Genomic DNA, 12,870 nt, shown 5'->3' with positions numbered 1-12,870 from the left:
ACACCCCCTGTATAAAGTCCAGCCAATTACGCATCCCCTATCGAGTTCGAAAATAGACATAGGATCTGCTGTAAGCAGTGAATATTAACCAGAAAACGGCCTCTCCCTTTAATCCTATACATCATTCACTTCTCAAGATTAAAAAATATGTATTGAGGCGCCACTGCAGCCACTTCATTACATGAAAAACCCTACAAACACCATCCTCAAATCAAGTGGTCTCTTCGCAGACGCTGCAAATTACAATATCTCAATCATGTAGTGTTGCCAAATTATTGTGCACGCACACATACATGCACACACCCACACAACGCCAAGAAAATACCTAGAAAAAAACCAAGAATCGAAAGAGAATAATGGAGAGCCCAGGATTAATTATTTGTTTTCAAATTATTGTGCGCGCGCGCGCACACACACACACACACACACACACACACACACACACACACACACACACACACAAACTTATACAACGCCAAGAAAACACCAAGAAAAGAGTAGAGACACAATACACACGCAACTCCAACAGCCATGCAAACGCCCACCCATTTACATGTAAAGTCAAGATGGGTAACAAATAATTATACGAAACGAATGCATACGGGGACGGGTACACGCACGTTTACATACACGTAGTAGTGTAAGAGAGTAACATAGTGCAGTGGTCAGCATAATACTAGCACATGCTGAGAGTGCAATAGCAAGCTTCACCATTGCTCATGGCCATGCAAATGTTCAGCAGCACTCAGTTCCGCAAGCTTCTGAAGATCAGCACACCTGCAACCAATAGATAGCACAAGGATATGCTTATTACCGTAATGATGCATTGGAGCACACAACTACCAAGTTCTCAACGAATGTGATGCTCAATGAAAGTCAACCCACTCAAAGACCTGTGAACAGGTGACGGTGGGGACAATAATCTATTAGTAATATGAGGAATAAGATCGTTTGTGCACACTCAAGACGCACAGACACACCAACATACATGTAGTGTACACAGTGTTTCACTTCACTGCAACTAAATTCAAATGAGATGATTTGAACAATCTGTACAGCGTTGCTGTCAGCCACGGTCTTCCCCAAGATGGAAATGCAATGATTTGTTGTCACGAGACAGTTTCACTGACACAATGTCATGTTCGTGACATCAAAACGGTTACTTCAGGGAATAATGAGTATTAGCTTGAGAAGCTTTTTCTTGTCATTGGCATACAAGCAATCCTCCTAGTCCTACTACTACTACTAGTACACTGGCACTGCGTTTGTGGATCCCATTGTATTTGACATCATACTACAAGAAGAGTGTCGTGGAGTTCACATAATTATCACAGGGATAAAAATACATTTCTCATGAAATAAAATAATAATTGATGATAGCTAGACGATCATAATACGATTGATGCAAAGTCCTTGCAGTCCTCGAGGACTATTACGAAGTCGTTGATTACTTTTAGTGCATTCATTCAAGCAACATCAAACAAACGCGATACGCTCCTTGAAAATGGAAAAAAATTCAAGCATAACGACAGAACAGCAGACCAATCGAAACGAGTAAAAGCTTCCTTACCTCAGTCATCGTCCTGCCATGTAGTTGGACAGCCTTTTGACACGGTGGTACAGGCAGCTCTTGTCCAGTCAAACAGGGGTATCCTTGTGGCGTCGAACGAAAGAGAGTGTCAGTGTATCTGACTCGTCAGATTGCAACTGTGCTGAACTTTTCTCTTTCTCCGCTTTCTGCTTTCATCCCTCGCTCTGATGAAACCGTTCAAACGTCTTACTGGCAGCAATGGCCAGCCAAACAGGGGATCCTTGTGGCGTCGAACGAAAGAGAGCGTCAGTGTACCTGACTCGTCAGATTTGAACTGTGCTGAACTTTTCTCGTTCTGCAATTTCTGCTTTCATCCCGCGCACTGATGAAACGTCTTCAGAGAACCACAAGACGCTTTCCAGATTTGATTTTGAACGTCTCCTTATCCTCCTTGGTTACATCGAGACAGATTACTGTCAGCAACTGCACAGCAGAATTGGCAGCCATGGCTGAAGTGAAGAAAGGAATGCGCTGCCACGAGGCAAGCAAAACTGAAAATGTGTTTGTTCTCTTTCGGGCACAACACACAGGACGGCGTGACTGGGTAAACTGGACTCCTGGACTGTGAATAGGGGACTTGTAGAAAAAGTGTACTCCTTATAGGGGATTGCGCGGCAGGATGAAGCTGATCAAAACTGAGGGGACTCCTGGACTCTGTATAGTGGATTTTGGACCAATGGACTCTATATAGGGTGCTGGACATCATATAGTGCATGGACTCTATACTGAGTCCTACATATATACATGTCTTACAGTATCGGATCTTGCAATAATACTTCCATATACAGTCAGACCTCGCATAACCGCACACATCCGTTTTCCACAAAAATATCCGGATAGGCGAGGGAACCGGATAGTCGAACACACATACTGTACGTATGCACGCCATATGCTGTAAATCGGTAACCAACGATTTTCTTGCGGATGGCGAGGGATCCGGATAAAAGAGGACCGGATAAGCGAGGTCTGACTGTACCGTAAAGTACCGTTGATCCTCCCCCACTCTAATTCCCGCCCCCTGTCGAAATTCTGCCTGCGAAGCGACGTCGGCATATACAACGAAATACGATGTTGAACCTACGCATGTACTGCTGTACACAATATGTGCGAGTGCAGATGAAAATGTGCACAATCCAGCGTCCCAGGTCTGATCTTCTGCTTTATGTCGTACTGCACTCGATCGACTTGATCTAATTCCCGCCCCCTGCCGAAGAACCAGCTGGGAAGCGACACGGCGCGGGGGACGGATCAATGGTACTTTTTTTCATTTTCTTTTTTACCGTACTCATATTGACAGGTGTAGAGCATAGAACGCTTTCGTGCAGGCAAAGCACCCACAAGTGCCACACCTCACTCCAGTGCATGCAGCACACCCTGCACTGTCACTTTTCATTTTTCTCTTGACTGCATGTACTCTCTTCTGAGCCCACTTCAACGCTGTTGTAGTCAAGCCTGCCAGCCAGGATAGCACTTTTGGCTAGTTTTGGTCGCTGTATGCAGGTCAGATATGGCACTTGGCACACTAAAAGTCAGTCATTGGTCGTGCAAGGCAGGTGGTCACTGTATCCAGTGTAGTTTCTGTGTAGAACTATCCGTGCAAGGAAAAACGGTCGTGAAAAGCAGGTGGTCGCTAAAACCAGAGGTCGTTTAAACCTTGCTATTTTAGTTTGAAATTTGTTCGTATATTGTTGTTGTGGTTGCTGTGATTGAAGAATACCAAATTACTTCGAGTTGAAGTACTACCGTAAAGTACCGCCAGAGCGCCCCACCATCTCGTCCTTTCGTGGTCGCCTTGTGGAGGTGGATTCCTGTCTGTAGGTCATACGACACGGACCTTGTACAAACATTGCACATTGTGCAGTCAATCCGTACCCAGTTTACCTTCGAGCTCTACATAAAAAGCATACCAAGTGTGACCTTAGTACACGAAGGTTCTCACATCGTACAAACTTAGTAGCATTCTGCCATACGATTTTCTTCCCTTGGCTGTAAAATCAAGGTGGGGCGCTCTCGCGAGACGGGCGCTCTGGCGGTACTTTACGGTACTCATGCAAACATGGAAGCATAAACATTTCACAATGATTGCCCCTCCCCCTCTCTCCCCACATCCCAAACCTATGCCTGTGGGTAGGTTGGGTATGTTGAACAGAGCGACATGAGCAGTAACCATAAATAGCAGCACAACCATGTACGAGATTGGCAGCATTTGTCAGTGGCCTTACCGAAATGCCAATGGTGCATACGTCTTGAATGTGAAGTCACCATAGTCATGGGCAGGTGTGAATGAAGTACCCACACTACAGAGAGAAACATACAGAGCAGCATATTACGAGAGAGAGAGGGAGAGAGAGAGAGAGAGAGAGAGAGAGAGAGAGAGAGAGAGAGAGAGAGAGAGAGAAAGAGAGGGAGAGAGTTAAACCTTGTAAAGCTGAAACCAAGAGGCCATAGCAGAGAGACTGCGACTGTAATTTCCTTTCAATGGGCCTGATGCACGGCACGCTGCCTTCGTTTCATCACGCAGCTACATCCGTGCATTGAAGAACATCAAACACCACACTTTCCCTGTAGTTTGACACCAACTTCATACAGAACTGAAGTTCGTACTGAAGGCAGCACCTGCATACTATTGACAAAATTCTAAGTCACAGCCATACAGTGTTTTCAATCCTTGGTTGTATGTGAGCAACATATTTATTATCTGTCTATAAGGCCATTATTTTTTATATCTATATTTCGCGTCGTCCGCACGCATACGGTTTGATTTTTTCGGAAAAAATAAAAAATCGAACATGCACAGTGAGTGTACGATCGTACGAATCATCAGTGTGGACTGGTTGCATACGGCGAACCTGGGATTCAGAATTGGCCTCGGGGCCAGCGTTGATAGATCGTTTGTTCTGCATCTGCGAGCAGAATTCTTTGAGCTTACACCAGACCGCATCGATCGCCTCAAGCTGAGAGGATGCGTCGTTTCGGAGCTTTTTGCACCGCTGCTGAAGGCTGAGTACAATAATCCAGCGAAGCATGGGCACCAACGGTTGCCTCCTCTGTCCAAAGTGAATATTTCCTCTTGCTGATAACCCAGATTTGTGCTTCGATGTACGATTTTTCTTTCGAATGTACACCATGGTACACCATGCAAGAGCTATTGACAATTGTATGTACAGTGCTATACACCTCTGATGATGAGCCTTTTTTTATATTTTGCGACTTTTTATTTCTTTCCACCTCTCGCATATGATTCTGGAAGTTGAACTGACGCGAAACATAGATATAAAAAATGATTGCCTAAAGCAGTAACGTAGCTCACATTATACTTGTAATAGAAGTGTTACAACCTACATGTACATACATGCATGGGTGAGCAGCAAAGAAGAGTTGTGCATAGTGATATATGCACTGTCCCTAAGACTTACGTTGGAAAATCCTGACTGTCGATGGCGTTGAAGTGCACCATCAGTAAGTCAAGAATGGGCTTTGATGCAAGACCACCGATCTGTGCAAATACAACACATAGCCTCTGCAGGGTTAGGCTGTGTTTACATGAGAAATTTCAACCCGGGTCGAGTTCAGCCCGGGTTGAAAGTCTGTACGATAGACAAAATAGGCGAGCGTTTACATGAAGACAGTTGACCCGGGTCGAATACTGATATGCCGCCAAAAGTCCACTTCGATAAAAGTCCTGTATGGTCACGTGAATCCGTTCGCGCGAAATTTGCATATGCAGTGCTGTTCAAACCTGGCACGAGATACGCACAGAAGTATGTTTGTACGATTTTCTTGACCCGGGTTGATTTCAACCCTCCCCCCAAGGGGAGGGTTGAAATCAACCCGGGGCGAAATTTCAACCCGGGTCAAGCGCAATGCGTCATGTAAACGCGCCATTCATTTTGTGTACATGGCGGGTTGAAATCTGACCCGGGTCGAACTCAACCCGGGTTGAAACGCCTCATGTAAACACAGCCTTAGAGCATTGCGAGTGTTATATACATTGCAAAACACTGGTGTCAAACAGAAACTAACATAGTGGTACAGCCATTTAAATTGGACAGCTTGTAAATCTGTGATCAAGGTAGGACTTCACTTGCCACTGCAGCATTCCATGTGACATAGTGCAAATAATCTCAGAACATACATGCCGGTTTGCCAGTTTAAATATTTTAAAATCACGGGCCAGGGCACAAGGTGCAAACATCTCCGGAAGCTTTCCGCACTAAGATTGACAGACTGCTTAGCTTACCGAGTTATGTAGACCAAGCTGTATAGAACACATGAGTGTGTTGGTGGGTGTCTGCAAGAACAATATGAAAACACAAGAGCACAAGAACACACACATGCACACACGCATTCACACACACATGCACATGTGCACACGCATTCACACACACATGCACACGCACACATGCATTCACACACACATACACACTTACGCACACAAGCGTACACACACACACTTTTTCGTACAGTAGGAGACACACAATGCACAGTCCAGTATTAGCCGGTCTAGCCCCCCCCCCCCCCCCCCCCCACACACACACACGCACACACACAGTACCCTACATCACAACAGACCAATATTTTCTAGGGCTGCACTTCACACATGTCTGCTGATTTCCTTCAATGGAGGCAATGGAAGCCATGTTACGACCACCATCTTCCCCTACCCCTACCACCCACCCAGACATAACAATTTCTGAAAAGCGTCATGAATTGCAACAACCGACATGGCCAAAAGAAGAAAGAAGGAGAAAGCAAGAAGTATTAGCTACACATGGTGTAACAGTTGTTCATAGTTGCACTGCTACCACAACACTGGTACCACAACACTGGTACCACAAACCCACCTCCTTGTAAGTCGTAACACCATATTTGTTGCGATAGTGACCAATCTTGTGAATGCTGGACGACTTTTTGAAGAAGAAAAGCGAGCGTGCTGATGATGAGCTGAGTAGGCTGGTTGTCTCTCTGCCAGGGATTTTCTTCTTCTTTAGGTTTACTGGGGTACCCAGACTCATATTGGCCTGCCGCTGCACATCCTCATCAGATGACATTGCAGCAGCAGCAGCACATGAGTTGCCCTCGCTTGCTGATGATGCTCGACGGCAGATTTCATGATGACTCAGGATGCTTATGCCGAGCTTTTCTTCCTGGTATTGACACCCTTCCTCAGGCCCCTCCGTTTTTTCCTCATTGTGCTCGGGCTGGTCATTGGACTGCACAGCATCTGCAGCTTCCTGCAGGCACAAAGAAAATAAGAGTGCGGTTAGAAAACAATCACAAGTACTCGTCCAACGCCATTGCCAGTGAAACAACAACAGTCCCCACACACACAGCACATACCTGCATGCTAACACCCCCCCCCCCCCCCCCCACACACACACACATAGCACATGATATACATGCTAGGCAGTGAGAGCAAGGGTCAGTTCCATTTAACGGTGCTGGATCTGCCGAGCAGGCTAGTATAGGTGGACTAATGGGACAACACAGTGCCGGAGCACATGCTACCTGACACGGCCAACAGCAAGAGTGCACAGGGTTATGTACACAGGGTTATGTACTCTTGCCGACAGCGCACAGTGCTCTGTCTATCACGTGAAATCACACACACACACACACACACACACACACACACACACACACACACACACACACACACACACACACACACACACCTGTCCTGTAGAGTCACTGCCGCAAAAGGGTCACGTGATCCCATCACTGGGAAACTTGAGAAGAGAGAGAGAGAGGACACGACGCTCGATGACGCTCCAGGTGCACGGGTAGTCGCATCCGCTTGCCGCATATGCACACGTGCTGGAAGGCTGAGCGCTCCTCTGCTGTTGGTCTATGAGCCACCCTTGAACAGCGATGCCTTCCCCGTCCCCGGACACCGCGAAAGCAGCGACCACACCTGTCACAATGCGCGGCACAACATCCCTCCGCCGGTGCCGACGCTCCGGTAGTTCCAGGTGGCACTGCGGCATCCACCGTTGAGGCACACACATGCCGGACCAAGCCACCGCGGCTTCTCAGCCACCGCCCACACCGCCCGCACTGACTGGCGCCCCGCTGCTCAGACACAGGCCGCGCACGCTCCTCCAGACACTTATGCCGAGCCATGTCTCCTTTCCGTGCAAAATCCCGTCCGCATACCGTACATACCACTCGGGGCGGAGGCTCAGGCACATTGTCAGGCTCTTGGTAGGTGCTGCGCCACTCCGCGCGAGACTCACATGCAACATCATACCATGATGCCTCCACGCCACGGGCACGTAGATCTCGGACAGCACAGTCCTTCCATCTGCGGCGTGGGCCATGTGCTGGGCGACGCTGCAAGAAGGAGCCAAACAGTACCTGTTTTGGGATGCGGTTGTCCGGCATCCGCGCCACATGCCCCAACCACTCCAACCGCCGATGTGCAATTTTGTCTTTAACACACACACACACACACACACACACACACACACACACACACACTACTACAATATGTCTCATCACAAAACTGGTTTATTCCGTCAATGCGGCATGGAAAGAAGGAAGAACACCAAAGATACAAGAGATGAAACTCTACTACTACTATAGCATGACTGCCCCATAGGGCCACGTCACTCCCTTGTGACAGGGAGCCAGGGTCAGGGTAAGAGAGTCAATGCCGGCAAGCCATGTGCCGGTTGAGATCTCGTGGAAGCTGGAAGCCGAAAACATTTGTTGCAGAGCTGGCACTCATGTTCGAAGGTTTCCCTCTGTTTATAAGTAGGGCGACTGCAATGGCTGCATTTGTGTCATTCGAAATGGCGAAAAATGGCGTTGACACATTGAGCATTGGAGTTTGCCACTGTCCAGGAGAATTGACTCTCGGCTGGACGGGGGTGGGCAAGCTTGGGTGCTAGCCGTGCTGCAGGTGCACCTGTGGACGGCACGGCCTCCAGCGCTGGAAAACCATCTGCTGCAGATATCGCATTGAAGTACATCACGTTGAAGATGGATGGGCATCCTCTTCTCAGCGGTACACTTCAATATGATGCAAATGTTCTATGGCATGTTATGGTGCATTCCATGCGAGAAGGTGCTGGCTTCGGTGAAGGTGGTGCATGCACAAACTGGCGCCATTCAGACCTCTCTGAGGCAATGTCAAATCAGTTTGGAAGATGTTGGAGGTCACCACACAACACGTCTTTCCAGCGCCGACGAGGGCCATGGGCAGGCCGGGTCGTTTCCAGGGATCCAAACAGGAGCTGACGCGGCGAACGTTCAGGTTCAAGGCGTACATCGTGACCAAGCCATTCGAGGCGCCGATGCCGGATATTCTGCGATAGTGCAATGGGATCTCCCACCGATCCCGCAGCTGCTGAGAGGTGATGTGCTCGTTCTACTGAGCGGTTCTGGACAAACCAATGATAGCCCACAAGCATCGATGGTGGAAGGTGTCAATACATCTGAGATCGGCTTGGAGTGGGGTCCAACATTCAGCACCGTACAGCAGTATCGACACGACACAGGCAGAATACAAATGTCTCTTGGTGGACAGAGACAATGTGGAATCACGGAACACCTCCAACAATGCACCAAATCAAGAGTACATAACCAGAGTGTGCAACTCGGGATGGTTCCTGTGGGAGCGTAATTCGTGCAGTACGTCATTTCTGACGGCATGGTAATCCACAGGTACGGTGAAAAGTTGCGCAACCAGTCGCGGTGGTGCAGGTCACTGAGTTTGTCCTGATTTCGGTTTTTTGATACGGATAGCCTGGTGACTTTACTTGTCGGTGGATGTACGCAGCGTACACAGTCACACAAACCACCGAAATCCTGAAACTGGACGTCTAAAATCAAGCAAATTTGGCTGGTTTCCGGGCTATGAAACATGGAAATTTGAGCTGTACGCAAGTCGCGGCTTGGCTGACCTCGTCAGGGTGACGTAGTGCACGAACTACGCTGTTTCAGATCTGATGTGCACAGTTGCACACTCTACTTTATGTACTCTGGACCAAATGCCTAGCGCCGTTAGCAACACAGCGAGCAACGCCGTGGCGAAACCTGGTGCCAGGTGTGATGACGCTTCCGAGATAAACAAAAGACGGTACACATTTGACTTGGTCGCCAGCAACCAGGATGGGAGCACAATCCGCCTCAGAAGCAAAATGACCCGAAATGATAAACTTCATTTTGGGGATGCTGACGGAGAGACCAAACGAAGCCGCTACTTCACAGAAAACAACCAGAAAATCCTCAGCAGCACGGTGAGAAGACACACACACACACACACACACACAGACACATACACGCGCGCACACACACACACACACACACACACACACACACACACACACATGTTGTGTAAGTGCAACCCTGTGCCAGCATACGACTGACCACCGCCAGCACCAGCAGCAACACATGGACTGACCAGAGAGTACTGTACTGAACAAAGAGTTTGATGCAGGCACTTCCAAGCTGGAGCTACACACTTCCAAGCTGGAGCTACACACTTCCAAGCTGGAGCTACACACTGTCACTGTCCACCCACAATGTCAGCCATATTATAATTTTTTGCACGTGTACTGTAAAGTGAGAAACGTTTGCTAGAGATTAAATTTTGCTATTTTCGCGACCATCATAATAAAAATCGCCACAAACTGGTCTGCACATTGATTATGGACAGAACATGGTTCACCCGAACAGATAAAATTGCGAAATGTTCTCATTGTGAACCAAAGCAATCCATTGAAAACGCAAAATTTGCTCGCTGAAGTTTATTCGTGTGAGGGCTCCCTGGTTAGGAGTTAGGACTCCTGTTCAAGTTGTTGCATGTCATCATTAGGAAGTTTAGTCCCACGTAACGGATGCGGAAACGTGGGTGATAGACGTAAAGTTCATGCAATGGACCCACGTTCGCAATGCTGTTTTAGTCACACGGAACAAACAAAATCATGAAGCGAAAGGTCCAAACTTGGCCAAAGACGAAGCTCATCGAATATTTGATTCCGTGGTTCGGAAACTTCTTCAGCTGAGCATCCTCACACGGCTTGCACAATGCGCTCCATTCTGATTTTCACCCACGTTCTGGCGGAACGTAAATGTGCAATAAATTCATGACAGCATGTCCTCCGCCTTGTAAGTTGTAACATGTTTTGCCAGTACAAGAGGCCTCGACTATCGGAAAAAAAAACTACAGCCAGCGTACCCATCGGGACCGAAAGTTCGTACCACACGCTGGTTTTGTTCAAATCACGCTTGAAAATAGTTCGTCTTCACGAAAGTTCGCCGTACAGGAGTTCGTCGTAAACGAATATTTGACTTGATACGATGCCTGGCCAACCATAGGATTGGCTCTAGTTCGTACTAAAGGAAAGTTTGCCTTATCAGTGTTCGTCCTAACGCGGTTTGACTGTACCTGAAAAAGTGTAAAGAAGTGTTTTAGTACAGCCTACCTACCCACCTACCTACCTACCTACCGGTATCCACAAATGACCAAGCATAAAAAAAATTACAATTGCAAGTTACCCAAACACAATCTACATGTCTGTACCATGCTATCAATAGTGCATAAACAAGAGTATGCAGCTGTGGTTATGGGTCAGTGCGCGGTGCGCTGCCTTTATTAAGTAACTTGCCTCCATCACGCTCTGAAAGCATGCACTCAAACTCACAATTTCTTGTATGAGCCCATCCGGTTTTGCTCGATTCCTTCCAGTACCTACGCCATCTCTAAATTTTGGCGCGTGAACTCCAGTTCCGTACGAAATTTCATTTCAAACCAGAGGGAAAGTGAGGTGTTTGATTTTCCACAATTCGCACACTGCAGCTGAGTGATGTAATGAAGGCAGTGCACCGCGCATCTGGCCCATAGAAAAGAGATCATAGTTTCATACTCTTGTTTATGGACTCTTGGTGCTACGTTACACGTCATATGTTGAGTACGGACAGCCCATGCACAGCAATTGTTGGCAAAGGGCCGTCCGCAATGTTCGCCAATATGCTCATACAAAACGTTGCCTTTCTCACACCAGCTACATCATGCCGTGCTTTGATGACGTTTGACCGAGGGCAATGATTCTGGCGACACACTCCTGGAGTCCTCTCACACTGTACTACATGCATGTACTTGTGGTCATAGTCAGTGGGTCAGTGCAACACTCACTCAGTTCTGACAAGCCATCACAAAACCAGCAGTGTGTGCAGTCAGAGATCAAGGAGTTCTGCCGGTGTACTTGCCACACGTACAATCATAGTGATACATGTATGCTACACGTACAATCATAGTGATACATGTATGGCCCCGTCAGTAAAATACATCCTACAGTTGCAGTTTTATTGACAGTCACCAAGGCACTACCACACATGTCAGTGAGACTGGAGAGGGAGTTGCCTCACACGGAGTCATGACCAGGTTACGGCAGTGCATTGGACGTGTGTGCATAGGGGTATGTGTATGTGTGTGCGTGTGTGTGGCTCTGTGAATGTGCATGATTGTGATTTGTGTGTATGTGTGCGTGTGTGTGCATATGTGTGCATGTGTGTCACGACGTGCGGGTGAGTCTTCCTTGGCGTCTCATGAAGTCTAGCCACAAAACGCAACCGTGTCAACTTTCAAATCTTGTCAACAGGACAGTCCAGACTCACCACAGTGGATTTGGACCCTTCTTCTTCGGATTTCTCCCCGTTCGGTGTCGGTCCACTTGCCGCCTCGTCACTCATTACTTGCAGCTCGCCAGCGTTTTCCTAAATAATGAAGCTGGAGGAAGCCTCACTGCCACTGCCGACACTGATACAGTCATACCACTCCGTACAATACTACTCAGCAAGCCTCTTGTTCGGGCAAAATTGATACTGTTATCCGAAGTGAACGTGAGGAAATGGAGGATCAAAACTTAGAACATGACAAAATCTCATATCACAAGCAGCCAGGCTTTCATGCGAAGAGATGACCCAAGGCCAAGTCATGACGCTGAAAACCCAGCATGCAACGGTTGCTATCCTTGCAGAGTACCTGAGCTGAGTAGATCTACGGCGAGCGCGCGAACCCGTGCATGTGCAGAGAACCCGATGACGACATAGCACCTTTGCGGTCGACCGGCGCGGTACGCGGTCACCCGTGCCAGTGCAGTGGTCACCATGGTCACTATGCACAGCGCAAGTGCAAGTGCAAGTGCAGCATGTAGACGAGCGCTCGAGCGTACATATGTGGTAGATCTACGATTCTTACATGACACGTGATCGTTGCCGGGGCCATGGCCAATAGGCGATCTTCCCGCCGCGGGCATAATCAGGCCATCAGG

The 12,870-nt window shown here is 47.9% G+C and overlaps 1 protein-coding gene and 1 long non-coding RNA gene across 2 annotated transcripts in view; both read right to left on the bottom strand.

Annotated features, from left to right (window-relative positions):
- Positions 1 to 12,545, bottom strand: part of LOC135821888 (phosphatidylinositol 4-phosphate 5-kinase type-1 alpha-like) — a 28,975-nt gene extending 16,430 nt beyond the window's left edge. The window contains exons 1-5 of the mRNA XM_065334887.1: positions 12,215 to 12,545; positions 6,436 to 6,825; positions 5,832 to 5,882; positions 5,008 to 5,087; positions 3,814 to 3,888 (exon numbers count right to left, since the gene is read on the bottom strand). Coding sequence (XP_065190959.1) covers positions 3,814 to 3,888; positions 5,008 to 5,087; positions 5,832 to 5,882; positions 6,436 to 6,825; positions 12,215 to 12,289 — 671 coding nt within the window. The 5' untranslated portion in view covers positions 12,290 to 12,545. The remainder of the gene's footprint in view (positions 1 to 3,813; positions 3,889 to 5,007; positions 5,088 to 5,831; positions 5,883 to 6,435; positions 6,826 to 12,214) is intronic.
- On the bottom strand, positions 212 to 2,453 carry LOC135821881 (uncharacterized). Its single transcript, XR_010554397.1, has 2 exons — positions 1,571 to 2,453; positions 212 to 777 (listed from the first exon to the last, which is right to left on the bottom strand). It is a non-coding gene; the product is annotated as an uncharacterized LOC135821881 (long non-coding RNA).
- Positions 12,546 to 12,870: the final 325 nt, after the last annotated feature.

This window comes from Sycon ciliatum, chromosome 1, assembly GCF_964019385.1.
Source record: "Sycon ciliatum chromosome 1, ocSycCili1.1, whole genome shotgun sequence".
Classification (NCBI taxonomy): Eukaryota; Metazoa; Porifera; class Calcarea; order Leucosolenida; family Sycettidae; genus Sycon; species Sycon ciliatum.
The sequence above is the reverse complement of the archived record's forward strand: the minus strand, read 5'-3'. Positions and strand labels throughout refer to the sequence as shown.